The following is a 15,627-nucleotide window of genomic DNA, read 5'->3' on the forward strand; positions in this document are numbered from 1 at the left end:
TGCTTCTTGATTTCCATTTCTAGATCATCATGGTGAGGCTGCAGAGAGTGACATTCCTGGCACTGCACAACTACCTTGGTCTGACTACAGAGCTCTTCAACTGTGTGAGTTTGGGTACACTTTATCTGTTCTCCCTGTCTATGTCTTGGCATGGGGAGGTTTTCCTTCTTTCAGAAGCTCATAAAGCAAATGTTATGTATTAATTGAATACTCTAGAAGGTCCTTGTTACAGACAGCCTGTAAAACCTTGCCCATGCTGATGTCTGGGGAATGGGAGGGAAGCTTAAATTTCAGAAGTTTGAAGAAGTGCATTGGTTCACACTGGTGTGTCTGCCCCACTGTGCACATATGTGACTATGTGTCAGCATTTATAGAATGGTTTGGGTTGGAAGGGACCTTAGAGCTCATCCAGCTCCAACCCCTTGCCACAGGCAGGGACACCTTCCACTAGAGCAGCTTGCTCCAAGCCCCATCCAGCCTGGCCTTGAGCACTGCCAGGGATGGGGCAGTCAAGCTTTTCTGGGCACCCTGTGCCAGTGACTGAACAGTCCTGACATTTATTAATGAGACTGAGTCACTTCTACCTACAACAGTTCAAAGAAGGATGTAGCCTCGGGAGAAGAGTATCAGGTCGGGGAATACTTAAGTGAACTGTACTGTGCATGGGCTGTGATGGGATGCACCTCAGGGTGCTGAGGGAGCTGGCAGATACCTGACAGTCTTTCTTTGACTACCACAAGTGAGTGAAGGCCCCGGGGTCAGCACAGGCTCCAGTCCTGTTTAAGGTGTAAGAGGGGGTGGGTTATGTTTGCTTTGCACTTTGTATCTTGCAGCAGAGCCAAGCCATTCCCCTTATCTCCGTGACAAGTGTCACAGCTGGAGGAGGCTCAAGCAAAGCAGTGAAGAGACAAGTGTCTAATGTATCAGAGGAGGATCGTGGAGAGAAGCTGGAAAAAGCTGGGGAAGCACTGGAAATAGGTAATGTCTCTGGAAGTGTGTAGTAACTGTCCTTTGTGGTGTTCTTTAATCATTGTGTTGTTGATCTTTATTTGATTAGAGTAGTTAGGGATTGCAGTTTCAGGTTTGAAGTCTTTGGATTGTCCTTTGCTTTAGTAGGAAATTATTGCTGGGCTCATGATATTGAGGGAGGAGAGGGGAAAAAGCATCTCCTAACACTGACTTTGTAGGAGAGGCTGTGAAAATGCTGCACTCAGATGCTGGCAGGATGGCTGAGTATGTGCAGGCTTCCAGGTTGAAGTGTCAGGATGAAACCTAAACCTACAAATATAGATTGAGTTGAATTTTGCCTCTGAGCATGAAAGTTTTTAATTAAATGGAAGGCAGGAAGCAGGTTTAGACAATGTTTAACACTTGAGTTTCAAAGCTTTTAACGCAGCCGTTAGTGAGTTTTCAAAGTGGGCAGTGAGAGGTTCTTGCTGTCAGTGAAATGTATTGCTTGAGGGACTATCCTGTGCTTAGATCTGTGCGACTTCTGTTTCTGGATTTCAGACCCACTGAAGATTTCTGGTACAGAAAACTCTGAGCATATTTTCAGAAGAAGCCTTTCATCACCGCCCTACGCAGGGTCTCCGGAGGCTTCTAGTAAGTAGTGCTTGGCAAAGCTGTGGGCAATGGGTTACGTATCTAATCCTGTGGGGCAGACATGCTCTCTGGAGCACTGGGCTACTCTTCCTCTTTGTGTCTGACAATCATCTTGCAGTGGAGCTGCTTCCCAAATCACGTCAGAAATGTATTTTCTGAAGTCACAAATGGATTGTTATCTAAGAGAGCATTCCCTTGCTGTCTTTGCTAGCAGTGGGGAGCATACAATGATTTGTTTTCCAAGACACCTGCAAAAATGAAGAGCTTTATTAATTGATATAACTGAAACTGTGAGTTATGATAATATGCTGTCATCTTTCATTCAGAAGATGACACATGATTCTTGCTTGGCTGATGGTCCCACAGAGCAAATCACATGGATTTGTTGCTTGTAGAGGACCGTTTTTTGAGTGGGTAATGAAGGTGACTTATCACTGAATGCTCTGGTGAGACATTTATGAGCTGTTTTGATACTGCAGTATTCAGTTTGGTGAACTTCTGTCATCTCCACTTTGACTTCTCTGAGCCAGCTGTTTAGGTTAGCTTTGTGTTCAGGGTGGAGAAACTGCAGCTTCTTGGGCGAATAGCAGGATAAAAACATCTGTCTTTCCTTAGCTAAGTACCAAACCAACCATCTTGAGGTAGGTAAGGTCATGCTTAGATACTGTAGCCCCTATGAAGATACTATTAATAGGGAAGTCGTTTAATCGGTGGCGTAAGGGTCCTCTGGATGCATTAGAAGCTAACAAGTATTGCCTATGTTGACTGTTGAATGCTTAGGAGATCAGAACATACTGTGAGTGAGGCTTAGAGAGTACGGAGACAAGGAGGAGGGTGGGCTGAGGGAGCCCTCAATTCTGATGGCTTTCCCAGTGTAAAGCTTCTAACACTGGCTGCTGCCAAGTTAAGTTGGTTGTGTGTAGGGAGGACAAAAGTGGGTATCATAGAAATACCAAGTGGTTTGTGTTGGAAGGGACCTTAAAGCTCATCCAGCCCCAACCCCTGCCACGGGCAGGGATACCTTCCACTAGAGCAGCTTGCTCCAAGCCCCTGTGTCCAACCTGGCCTTGAACACTGCCAGGGATGGGGCAGCCACAGCTTCTCTGGGCACCCTGTGCCAGCGCCTCAGCACCCTCACAGGGAAGAGCTTCTTTCTGATACCTAATCTAAGATATCTATTCATTTTTAGCAATGGAGAGATGATTCTCTCCCTTTTCTGTTTGTGCTGTGCAGATGTACAAGGCCCCAGTTACATTTTAGCATCATTTCATGTTACTGTCTGGAGGGGTGGGTGTGACAGGGAAGCAGGATTTTGGCTAGGGATAGGTAGATCATATTTCTGAACCAGAGAAACCAATTAAGGGAAAATACTGAACTGACCCAGGCAAGACTTGGCTTTATTTTCATGCATGTTTGGTTGTTTTGCACTGTGCATTCTAAAATGGAGCAGCAGACTCCAATCAGTGGTGAGTTAAGTAATGCTGACTCTGAATGGAGCCACTTTCTCCCAGGCACATGCAGTAGTTCAGTGAGGTCTGTCTACAAAGCAGCCCTGTCACACTTAAGGTAGAGTCCATGTGTGTTCTTTGAAGCTTATATGTGGAAGGATCCTGCACACTTAGCAGTGAATATATCCAGTTGTCCTTTGTCTCTCCTTTTACATGTCTTAACAGTTGTATACACAGAGCTTAGCAGAGAGAGAAAATGAAGTTTTACTGACAGAAGGAGCATATCTAATGGGTAATCATAATTTGCCTCGGTGATCAGAGCTGATTTCACAGCTCTGAGGTTACAGTCACTCTTTAGCTTCATGGGAGAAAGATGTAAATAAGTCAGGTGGAGCATCTGGGCTGGTGGGCAGAAGAATTAGATGAAAGAAAGAAAACAACAGGGTCTTTTGTATGTGATAACTTCACCAGTTCTGTTGTTCCTGGAAGTGAGTGTTCGTAAGTTCAGCTGAGAAGGACCTGGGAGTACTGGGGAATGGCAAGTTGACCCTGAGCCGGCAGTGTGACCTTGAAGCCAGGAGGGCCAAGAGGATCCTGGGGTGCATTAGGAGCAGTGTGGCAGCAGATCGAGGGAGGTGATTCCTCCCCCTCTACTGACCCTGGTGAGGCCACATCTGGAAAAGTGTCTAGTGCTGGGCTTCTCAGTACAAGACAGACAAGGAGCTGCTGGAGAGGGCCCAGGGGAAGCCACAAGGATGCTCAGGGGTCTGGAGCATCTTTCTGATGGACCTGGTTAGTCTGGTGAAGAGCAGCCTGAGAGGGGATCCCATCAATGCAGATCAGTATCTCAAAGGTGGGTGCCAGCAGGATGGTGCCAGACTCTTTTCAGTGGTGCCCAGTGACAGGACAAGGAGCAATCGCCACAAACTAAATCACAGCAAGTTTCATGTCAACATGGGGAAGAAGTTCTTTACATTGAGGGTGGCAGAGCCCTGGCACAGGCTACCAAGGGGGTTGTGGAGTGTCCTTTTCTGGAGACATCCCAAACCCATCATGGCCACGTTCCTGTGTAACCTGCTCTGGATGATCCTGCCTTGGCAAGGGGGTTGGACTGGGTGATCTCCAGAGATCCCTTCAACCCTAGTGGTGCTGGGATTCAATGAACTTAATTTGTCTAAGGTTAAATAGCAGTTACCTTTTACTGGTTGGTTTGTTTGTTGGGATTTTTTTATCAGGAGTCAGGAGAAGCTGCTTTTCCTTCTTCAACACCGAGGCCCTAACACTACAGCACAGACGCAGGAGTGTAGGACCCCATGTCAGAAGCTGGTAGCTCAGTGAGTGAGTGCTTGGAAGGAGGGAGGCAGCTGAAACACTGCAGGGACAGGGTCGGCTGCTGGTGATGTTGCAGTGACTTCCACACCAGCAGCGTGTGGGATCCCAGCAGCATGTGGTCACCAAACAGGATTGCACCACCCCCCCCCCCCCCCCCGAGTTTCCCACTGCCTTCTGTTCTTTTGACTCAACGCCTCTAGTTGAAGCTTGTTCTGCTGTGTCCTTTCTAACTTCCATTTGAGCAACAAGACAGTTTAATTAGTCTCTGTGTGGGAAGCTTGTACCTACGAATAAGATGAAGGTTTCTCTTTGAATGTCTGGTAGACAGAAGCTTTCATTCTTAGAATGCCTCCTCTTTCTCCTCTCTTGATTTTCCACTACATAGAGCTGTGCAGAGGATGCTTTTCGTGTCTCCATGCCCACCCATCATCAGCTTGTTTAGGTTTAATCTGAAAAGTGTGTGTTTAGATTTCAAATGCACTTGGTGTATTTAGGCTTAGTAATTCTGCTGACCCTGTAATTTGTGGGGCAGTGGAATTGATAGGCAGTCAGATCAGCCCATATGGAGTTCCAGGCTGCTATTTCTACAATTCCAGCTCTTTTTTGTTGTTGTTTATAACTAATTTAGGGTCTTTAATGTTGCAGTGTGTACAAAATTCAGCAGCATCAACAGTGTTGGTTTGTGGATTGGGATTGGCTGGTTTGGTGGTGGTTTTGGTTTTTGGTCTTATGGTTCGGAAGTTAAGTTTTGCTGATGGCAATCATTGGGTCAGCTTGTTGGGTTTCTTGTTTGGAGGCTGATCTTTAAACGATGTTATGATCCCAGTGGCAAATGTGGATTTTCTACATGCATTTACAAATATGTTTGTCCATATTTGTAAGTAACGTGGAAAAGAGCCCTCTGAGGTAGGTCTGAACCTCCGGGACAGCATGATTTGCTCATGTCCTAGATGGGATGGAGGAGGAATTCAGAGTTAAAAGTTTCAGCCCTGTCAGAGTTTAGTCAGTAACAAATTCAACAGTCAGGAAGGACAGTTGTGTTTTCTAAGGGCTCATCCTATTTTTGAGCAGCAGTTTGTGTTTAAGAAAGCAAAAGCATAAGAACAATGGACGAACAGAAGAAAAAAAGTGAAAGGACGAAGATTTAAACTTTTCTGAGTATAGATTTCAGACCTATTGGCATACAAATGTGATGGGAAGGATTATAGGTTTATTAAAGGAAACTGCAGTCTCTGCATGATTCTTAAACTCCTCTGTGAATCACCAGCCTGAATCACGGGCATCCTCTTCCAGGTAATGAAATGGGAGGCATTTCCCAGATATATCTGTGTTATTGATTCTCTCAGGTAGGTTCCTAGAAGGTGGATGGGACAGCCAAAGAGCTAATATAATTAAAATGTATTAAACTTGGGAAGTAGGGAATAGAAGTTGTTAGTGACAGATTCACGGATTAAAAAAGTGAGGCCTGGAAGGGAATTGCTCAGGAATCTCTCAGCATATGAAAGTGTGAACAAGTTGTAGAAAAGAGCTGAAATGACTTTAGGCATCATTTAGGGAATGATGTCCGTGGAGAGGCTTTAAGAAGTTGCTGATGATAATATTCTCCCTCTGAAAGCTGTTGCTATATATTTGCTACAAAAGAAGTGCTTTGGTTTGGTGAAGGAAAGGTTCATAACAATAATTTCCTGAAAGCAATGAGGAATTTCTGTTTGGTTAATTTGCCTCTTCCTGATAATCTTCGTATCCAAATGGCCCTGTTTTGTCTACCCTAAAGTAATGATTGTACTCTGAACAGAGTGGATGTGGGAATTTGGGGATGTATTGTGTACATGAGCTCAGATGAGCAGACTGAGAGCTCCCATCAGATCTGGGTCAAAAGGAGCTGGGAAATAAATAAGAATATGAGGATCCCACTTTCTAGTATATCCTCAGCTTCAGAAATGAAAAAGCAAACAGTGCTGCCCACCTTTCTGTACTTTCTGAGAAGCAGTAATAAAAGAGGTGCTTACAAAAGGCTTTCTGTATTGCTTGTAGACAACTCCAGTGGTGCAAAGTCAGACATGGACATGGCATATGAAAGAGCCCGGGTGCACTTTGCCTTGGAGGATGCGGCCAGCGGCCCAGTCGTGGGCAAGGTAGGTCCTGACCCTTGGAGAGCCCAGTGTGGTGCTTGCATTGTGCTTCCTCGCAGCATTGTTCTCTGAGTAATATCTCATACTTCAGAGCACTGCCCCTGCAACTCTGTACGAGTTGTGATTTTGGTCTTCTTGTGCTGGGGTATTTTAACGTGTAGTTGTTTCAGTAGATTTGGGTGACTGTTCAGGCTTTCTGGAGCAGATCTTGAAACTCTGTGGAGATTCTCTTGGCAAGTAATGGGAAAGCACTGCTGTAACATCTTGGTTGTAGGTATGCATAGAACCCAAGACTGGTTTGGGTTAAAGGAACCTTAAAGCTCATCCAGTTCCAACCCCTGCCACAGGCAGGGACCCCTTCCACTGGAGCAGCTTGCTCCAAGCCCCTGTGTCCAACCTGGCCTTGAGCACTGCCAGGGATGGGGCAGCCACAGCTTCTCTGGGCACCCTGTGCCAGCGCCTCAGCACCCTCACAGGGAAGAGCTTCTGCCTAAGAGCTCAGCTCAGTCTCCCCTTGGGCAGGTTCAAGCCATTCCCCTTGGCCTGTCCCTACAGGCCCTTGTCCCAAGCCCCTCACCAGGTTTCTTATAAGCCGCCTTTAATTATTATTGCCTTCACCTGACTCAGGAAAAGGTTTATTTGGAAAGGTGAGTTTGTCAGACCATGCTTCATTGGTGAAAATAAAAAGGAGAATCTTGTCTCAGCCTCTAAATTTCCCGCAGGTTTTCAGTCATGATTTATCAATCTGTGTTTCCGTTCATGGTCTGGTTTTTATGAACACTGACCTGGAAGTTAAGGGTGCTTTTGAATTATAAAGCTGCAGACCAAAATCTGAAGAGAAGCTGTGGCTCAGTGTGACCTTTACAGACACTTCATCCTTTCTTCAGCTTTCCATACAGTGTTGATCAGGTTTTAGTTCTGTCAAGCTGGCAGCTGCCCAGTTTCTGAGAAGTCTCTTACTCCTCCCTTCCACAAGCTGTGATGAGTAACTTTGTTTGACTTGAGTGTCAAGCCTTGCAGAGAAATACCAGGATAATGAAGTTAGCAAGCTGTTGCTTTTAAAAGCCTAGCTTTTTTTTTTCTGTAGGCCACCAGTTGTGGGTAGAGAACACAGATGATATGGCAAGTTTTTGCTGGGTAGGTGCCAATTCTGATCTTTAAATCAGTACTTGTGTACCTGTTCTTGCAGTCAATACTGAAGAAGTCTGTGACAGTGGCAGAAGCTCCTTCAGCAGTTTTCCATTATAGTGCTGTGCAAGATGTCTGTAACACCAAACATATTGATGCCATCGTCGAAGCAGCAAAGAAAGACCTTTCAACCTTGATGAAACTTGATGTAAGTGATTGCAGGAAGAAGGGGCTTTGGTTTTGCTTTTTATCTCATTCTGCTAAGCACCAAGAAGTAAATTGTCTCCCTCGTATACTGTGGACTGGCTGAGTGGTTTATTCTCTGGTCTGCTGAAGTTATTAGCAGCACTGCAATAAATTTGCATTATTCTGCCATATGAAAAGACCCTATGGAATGCAGTGCACGGATCTTTCCTGACTGTGTACAGAGTTATCTGGGTAAGAAGTAAATGTGCAGTTTCTGCTGCCTTGTAATTTCATGCTCTCATGTCCTGTGTGAAGAAGTGATGTAAAGGGCATTCAGGTGATGGCTGAATCCATTAATCTGTTGGCACAGCACTGAGTGCCTTGATGGGTTTTGGAATTGAAGCTGTGTGTTTGGGCAAGGGCTGTGAGTGCATTTCAGAGCTGAGGAACTGTGCCATGCTCATTGGTGCCCTTGCAGGTGTCACTGGTGAGCTGAGCCCCTGCTTATCACTTCTCTGTTGTAAGAAGGAATGAAAATGTTTGTTTTCGTCATTCCTATGATTCCAGCTGCATTTCACTACAGAGGTGTCTCTGTTCCTGCAGCTAGTAGGGCAATTTGTGGAAACAGTACATCTGTCTCAATCAGTTCCAGCTATCCTGGTTTTCTTTCAGCATGTATTTCACTAACTGAAGGGTGTGATGCTGCCAGAGGCCTGGGCACAGCTGCTGCAGCCTTGTCCTCTGCTTCAAGAGCTCTCACCAAACAACACTTGCTAGAACTTAAAAGCATTTACTTCTGGATTTTAACATTCCAAATTATTTCTCTTGCATCTTCCAGTTCTTGGTTGTGATCCTTCAGTTGCCAGCAGTGGGGCTTGAGATGCATGATCTGCAGTCTGGTTTGGCAGAGGGTGCTGTCCAGGCTGTGGCCTGCAGGAGAGTTAACTCTCTTGTTAGGTTAATTGTAAGTTTTTGGGTTTTTTTTTCAGGCATTTATCTGCTCATGAAAGGTTACAGACTATTTTACAATTACCTAAATGGCAGATGGAATAAAGCAGGACTAGATACTTCCATCTGTTCCGATCAGCCTCCTCTTCCTGACAGGATTGGCCTCACACACTGCCTGTGACACAAGTTTGTATCCAATATACAACTGGTGTCTTCCTTTTTAGATTTTTGGATCATGAGCAAAAATTCCAAGATCACTGAAGCTCCCAATTACAGCACTTCTGATTGATTTTTTTTATATTTTTTTTTTAAATCTAGAATAAATCTCTCAGTAATTGACAAGGGAACAGATTAAAGTTACTTGGAACAGCATCATAGAATCCCAGACTGGTTTGGGTTTGAAGGGACCTTAAAGCTCACCCAGTTCCAACCCCTACCATGGGCAGGGACACCTTCCACTAGAGCAGCTTGCTCCAAGCACCATCCAACCTGGCTTTGGATGCTGCCAGGGATGGGGTGGCCACAGCTTCTCTGTGCCAGTATAGGCAATGTCTGTAGCATGAGGATCTAAGTAATCATGAAAAAAAGGTAGGAGGTCTAGATAATGAAATAAGGGAGGTTTTTCAGACTTTGATGTTGTAGCAACTCAGTTTGTTACAAGCAAATAAGAAATGAATGGAATGTAGCCTGATCTCATTTAAAGGTCAGTGTTAGTTTTTCTGTGCAGGATTAGCAAAAGTCAAGCATTCTCCAGGCACTGGAAGAAAAATCTTATTGTAGTCTTATTGTAGTTTGAAATGTTTGTGTTCAATACTGCTTCCATAGAGGAAGAAAATGAATCCTGTGAGCTCTTCTCTTAAAACATCACCTTAGAGCTTTTCCTTCTTAGCTGGTTGGAGGCATTTGAAGTTGTCATTTTTTCAGAGCAGCCCATCAGTATGAATAAAACCCTGATGTTATGATGTCAGATGGGGTGGGGGTTTCTGGTTAGGTGGTTTCCTTATGAGACTATAAGAAAGAGCGTGGGGGATCATTTGCTGTAGGAGGAAGGTGGTGTTGTTTCAAATGCCCTTTGTTGTTTCAAAGGTCCTGACTTCAGGATTAAGATTTTTCCTTTTGTTTTAAATAACTTGAATTCCTTGGATCCCTGTCACAAATGGTTTTCAATCTCATACAACTTCCCCATGTTTTCAGCTTTATCTGCAGTTAGGAATGAGAGTTAATGTTGCAGGGCATCTCTTCTGCCTGAGTTACAGTTAAACAGTGGTGTGTCCCAGTTAATTCCTGCTTTTGGTGAGTGTTTAGAAGTGTTTTGTGCTTTCACTTCTGCATCATAAACCTCTGCTAGTGACACCAAGAAGGAAGCTTGCTGTGAAATGAGTTCAGTTGTGCTGGTGACTTCTTTTCCTAAAAGCAAGTGGCTGGAGGAGGCTGGAGGGGATCAGTGGGAAGTTGTTCAGCTCAAACCCTATAACTCTGCGGTGCTGGATTTGGGGTTGCTGGTCTGGCCCATTCAAGAGAGTACGTGCCAGATAGGATGGACCATGTCTGTGATCTCGTTTGTAACCTCCTTCATTGCTTACTCAGGGTTACAGTAGCACAGAAAATAGGATTTCAAGGTCTGCTTGGAGGTCTTTCAGGCTCTTTTCATGCCCAAGGCAGAATCCAATATTGCTCAGTCATTTCTGGCAGGTTTTTGACTCAGCTGCTCTTAAAGCTTTCCAGTGCTGAGCACAGCTTTGTGTGCAATGTGCTCCAGTCCTTCAGGAGTCTGAGACATGAGGAAAATCCTTGCAACAGTTTTTGTTGGAGCTAATGCAGCAGAGAAAGCTGTTGGTAAGCAGAGCTCACTGGGGAGCCTGTATTCCCTTACTGTGAGACACTTACATAGTTAGAGCTCTGCCTATAAGAGTAGGTAATTCCCTACAACCATAAATGTATAAATATAGCAGAACCATCACAGGAATTAGTTGATATTGCTGAACTGCAATATTTTGACAGGTGCTTGTCAGGTTTTCTGCATTGGACACGTTCCCATCAAACAGATTGCTTTCAATAAAACTGTTTTTTTCATTAAGATCTGTTCTTTTTATCAGCTGGAGGTGGAAAGAGTAATTCTGATTATTTCACTTGCTCTATTTTTTCCAACCAAAATGAATAGAGGAAGCCCTGCAGAGCAATGGCAATGGTAAAGTGTTTATGTCTCTGCTGTTGTTTCCCGCTGCAGGGAGGTTCATGACTATGGGCAGGCTCTGCTGAGGGGCTTGTGCTGAGCTGTATCACTGTGCACACAGCTCTTGCTTCTGCCTCTGTGTGGAAGTCCTGGGCTTAGCTCTTAGCAAGAGTCACATAACTGAGCCAAGGTTTTGCCCCTACCCATTTGGATGATGATGATACAATCATACAACCACAGAGTGGTTTGGGTTGGGAGGGACCTTAAAGCTCCTCCAGTTCCAACCCCTGCCACAGGCAGGGACCCCTTCCACTGGAGCAGCTTGCTCCAAGACCCTGTGTCCAACCTGGCCTTGAACACTGCCAGGGATGGGGCAGCCACAGCTTCTCTGGGTACCCTGTGCCAGCGCCTCAGCACCCTCACAGGGAAGAGCTTCTGCCTAAGAGCTCAGCTCAGTCTCCCCTCTGGCAGGTTCAAGCCAAAAATGTTGAGATTCTGAAGATTTGCTGCTTTGGGTGGAAGTTTTCCCAAAGCAAAGGTGGCCTCAAGCATTAGGGTTTGATGCTGACTGCACGTGGACACCAAATTGCACGGGCAGTTCTTTGAAATGGAAAGAAAACTTTCCCTGCCTGCTGGTTGTCCCTCTGCACTCAGGATTATGGTGGTGACCAGTTTTTGAGCTGGAAAGGAATCTCTGATCAGCTGAGACACTTAACTGGATCAGCTCCTTCCCATTGCAAGGGTTTGGGTTCAAGTCTAAACCAAGGGCAGGCTTTTAGACACCCTCCCTTCCGTGTGCTTTTCAGTCAGGAGGAAAATTCCCACTCTCCTGTGCCACCTGCATGGGCATGGACACAGGGATTCATTACTTTGGGGAAGCTTCCTCTGAAAGTAACTTTGTGTTTCATGATTTTCATACCAGCTGATTGGGGTCTCATTTTGTTATAGACCCTTAAAAGAACCTGGGGGCAGAACTGGCAAATACAAACTCATCGAGGGTCCAAGTCTGATCACTGAAATGAATTAAACCTGTTTTTTCTTCTGGAAGAAATGGCTGCTGGGGAGAGAAGCACCAAAATCATGCACCATCTTTTAAAGAGACTCAAGCACTTATAACATTAGCTTTAGTAATTGTTCTTGTTTGCTTTCTTTGGATGTTTCTTCACATCTTGGATCTTTACATGAGCACAGACCAGTAAATTGTCCCCTCTATACCCTTTCGCTTCAGGATCCTTCGCTGCTGAATGGCAAAGTGACGCTGCACCAGGTCACTGCTGGGACTGTGCTGTCGAGGCAGGGAGATCAGGTGAGTGAGCATCACCTTGGGAGGAGAGAGCACCCAAGCGTGGCTCAGTCTTTGCCCCCCATCATAAGGTATTTATACACATTGATGGTAAATAAAACATTCCCACATGACCTCTCCCAAGGCTTCTATTCTCCAGGTGAAGCAATCCCAGCTTCTCTCGCTGCACTTCCTGTGCAGTGAGTAGCAGTGTAGCCAGAGCTAGAGTCTCTGGTGCCTGTCTGTGTTCAGCAATTAGGTACCTTCAGAGAAGGTACAGGCTGTCATAATTCCATCCCTCTGGAGGAGCTGCAGAGTGAGGGAAGCCTTTTGCCATGCTCCACACTCCACAGGCTTTCAATGCTGTCTCTCAGTTGCAGTATATTTCCCCCCTATACAATAGAAATTCCATGTTATTTGTTTATAGAAAACTCTGTTTAGGATACAATGAGATTCCTTTATAATAACACTGTGTAAATAGAGCAGGTTCTGCAAAGCAGCTGAGGGGCTGCTCCAGTTCCAGAGCTCCTGTATTCTGCTCAGCTGACCTGGGATGTCTCTCTCTGTGCAGCTGCGATTACCCTGTTATCTCCATTTGCAATTGTGTTGTTATTCCTCGAGATCTCACAGATGCAGCCTTCATTTTTCATAACCATACAAAGAGAAACACATTTGTCAATATTGTGGCTGCTTAGTTTTAAATATTCATAACCTGCTTTTAATAATTCACTATTGTGTCTTATTTTATCACCTAATTGTTCAAAACCAGAGGGAGCTTTGTGGAAGACAGATTGGTCATGGTAGTGCTGTCACTGTGATAATTGCTTTAGAATCTTTGGGGATTTTATTGAGCTCTTCTTCTATTTTCTCCAGGATGTTAATGTTTGTTTTGTGGTTTCGGGGATGCTTCATGTGTACCAGCGGAAGATAGACTCAGAGGAGGACACCTGCCTTTTCATTACCCACCCAGGAGAGCTTGTGGGGCAGCTTGCAGTCCTGACTGGGGAACCACTGATCTTCACCATCAAGGCCAATCGAGACTGCAGCTTCCTCTCCATCTCCAAGTCCCATTTCTATGAGTGAGTTCTGATGTGAAAACATATATTGATTTCTTTTTCTTTTTTCTTTGAAATCATATATTGATTTGGGGAATGGATGGAGAGCATCCCAGAAACCAAACACATGCTGGGCTGCATCCCCTGAGTGTGAGCAGCAGCTTGAGAGAGGAGATTCTCCTCTGCTGTGCTCTGGGGAGACCCCCCTGCAGTCCTGATCCAGCTCCGGGGCAGCAGCACAAGAGGAACGTGGAGCTGTTGGAGTGAGGCCAGGGAGCTGCTGTGAGAGCTGAAGCATCTCTGCTCTGGAGCCAGGCCGAGAGAGCTGGGCTGGGTCAGCCTGGAGAAGAGAAGACTCCTGAAGGGGAGACCTTAGAGCAGCTCCAGTGCCTAAAGGGGCTGCAGGAAACCTGGAGAGGGGCTTGGGACAAGGGCCTGTAGGGACAGGCCAAGGGGAATGGCTTGAACCTGCCCGAGGGGAGACTGAGCTGAGCTCTTAGGCAGAAGCTCTTCCCTGTGAGGGTGCTGGGGCGCTGGCACAGGGTGCCCAGAGAAGCTGTGGCTGCCCCATCCCTGGCAGTGCTCAAGGCCAGGTTGGTCACAGGGGCTTGGAGCAAGCTGCTCCAGTGGAAGGTGTCCCTGCCTGTGGCAGGGGTTGGAACTGGATGAGCTTTAAGATCCCTTCCAACACAAACCACAAACCAGGCTTGGATTCTATTATTAAGCCCTTACCAGTCAATCATCTCAAACCCATCAGTATATGAGCTGTTCCTTGTTTTGGGACAATTGGAAATCTTTCTTTTTCTCCTCTAAAAAGCCTGTTGCCAATTCTCTGTATTTTAGGAGCAATGTGATCTTCCAGCTTTGCATCTTCACAAGTTCTCTTGAATCCCAAGCTTTATATCACTTCTGTTCCCATATTTAAAAGTGTCACTGTAGAAAGTCTTTGAGAACTATGAAGTTTCTGCAAGTTTGTTCTTTTTCTCTTAGAACTCTGAGGATTAAAAAACTTGTTGATAAAATTAGAAGTAAGTTTTGTTGTTCCAAATTCTGTACTCGTAGTTCTACAGCACCAGGCTTTGTCCTTTGCTCAGAGCCTTCCTTCCAGGAACGACTGGTTCTTGGCTCCTACCTTACTGACAAGATGTTTGACAAGAGCCTTCATTATTCTGCAAAATTCCTTTCTTTTCTTGTCAAATACATTCTTTGAGCTGCCTGGAGCATTGTATTAGGACTTTTTTCAGTAATTAATGAGAGGGCAAAGCAGAAAGAACATGGTCAGTAGTTGCTATTAGGCAACAAGCACAGTAATGCAATGGCCCATGGTTTAGAATTACATGTTGGATATTGGATGACAGATTCACTCCTTTTCACTGCAACTTTGGGGCAGGAGCCTTTTACTTGGTAGTAACATGACTGAATAACTGTCTGTAAATGTAGGGTTTAAGCACAGGGGTGACACCACCTAATTATGTAGTATATACCTTAACTGCTCTGCTGTTTTGCTGGAGTGATGTACTAAGTGTGCAGTGCCTACACTGCAACAGTTGGTGTCTCTTGAGGAACAGTGTAATCAAGCTGTCACCAGCTCTCCTGAGGGAACATGTTCAGGTTCTGCAGTACGAGGGACTCGTATTTCTGCTTCAGTAAATCTCTCAGTTTGGAGTCTGAGCCATGTGCACTTGCCAGAGAAGCAGGAATTGTTTGATTTGTGTTTGCAATTGCCAGCCAAGCTGAGTATCACATTGCATCCACATCCCCACGAATATCTGCGTAAGTCCCAAGCTTTCACAGACACCAGTTTAGTCCTTGGTGTATCTGGGGATCTTTGTAATAAAGAAGCCTCAGATTCCCTTCACAAACAGGCTTCTTCAGTAGAGAGCTTTGGGGTTTAATTTTCCCAGTGCCAGCTATGTTTGGAGCAGAAGGGCAAAGATGAAAATGCTCAAGTGAGAGGAAGGGAACCTGGCTGATACATGGGGAAGAACCCTGCTTTTCATTTCTTGTGCATGAGGGTGGGCTTTTACCTTCTGTGCTAATACTCTTGTAGAAGCTCTACAGCACAGAGTGAAATAACAGAGCACTCCAGATGGAGATAAAAGCAGCCTGTTAGTAGTTTACATTCTGAATGCATTAAGTATGAAGATATGTATCTTGAGGGAGGAACAGGAGTAAATGGCTTTTATTGATCACAGCAAACAGCCTGTGTGGGAGGTGGCTTTGAGTGGTAAATAGGCAAGTAGAGTAAAACCAGTCAGCTAAACTAGTCAGGGGCTTTCAGGGAGTTCATTTAACTCTTGGATCAGCCAAGAAGGGGGATAGGGCTGGGCTGGGTGTTCTA

At 45.3% G+C, this 15,627-nt stretch overlaps 1 protein-coding gene across 1 annotated transcript in view; it reads left to right on the forward strand.

Annotated features, from left to right (window-relative positions):
- The window catches only part of PNPLA7 (patatin like phospholipase domain containing 7), a 124,638-nt gene that overhangs the window by 18,281 nt on the left and 90,730 nt on the right, over window positions 1–15,627 (forward strand). Inside the window, exons 11-17 of the mRNA XM_061377964.1 lie at window positions 24–104; window positions 834–978; window positions 1,510–1,602; window positions 6,417–6,517; window positions 7,704–7,850; window positions 12,178–12,255; window positions 13,105–13,310. Coding sequence (XP_061233948.1) covers window positions 24–104; window positions 834–978; window positions 1,510–1,602; window positions 6,417–6,517; window positions 7,704–7,850; window positions 12,178–12,255; window positions 13,105–13,310 — 851 coding nt within the window. The remainder of the gene's footprint in view (window positions 1–23; window positions 105–833; window positions 979–1,509; window positions 1,603–6,416; window positions 6,518–7,703; window positions 7,851–12,177; window positions 12,256–13,104; window positions 13,311–15,627) is intronic.

This window comes from Neopsephotus bourkii, unplaced genomic scaffold (genome assembly GCF_033783945.1).
Source record: "Neopsephotus bourkii isolate Nb327-2 ecotype Australia unplaced genomic scaffold, CSIRO-AGI_Nbou_v1 NB_1761, whole genome shotgun sequence".
Taxonomy (NCBI): Eukaryota; Metazoa; Chordata; class Aves; order Psittaciformes; family Psittacidae; genus Neopsephotus; species Neopsephotus bourkii.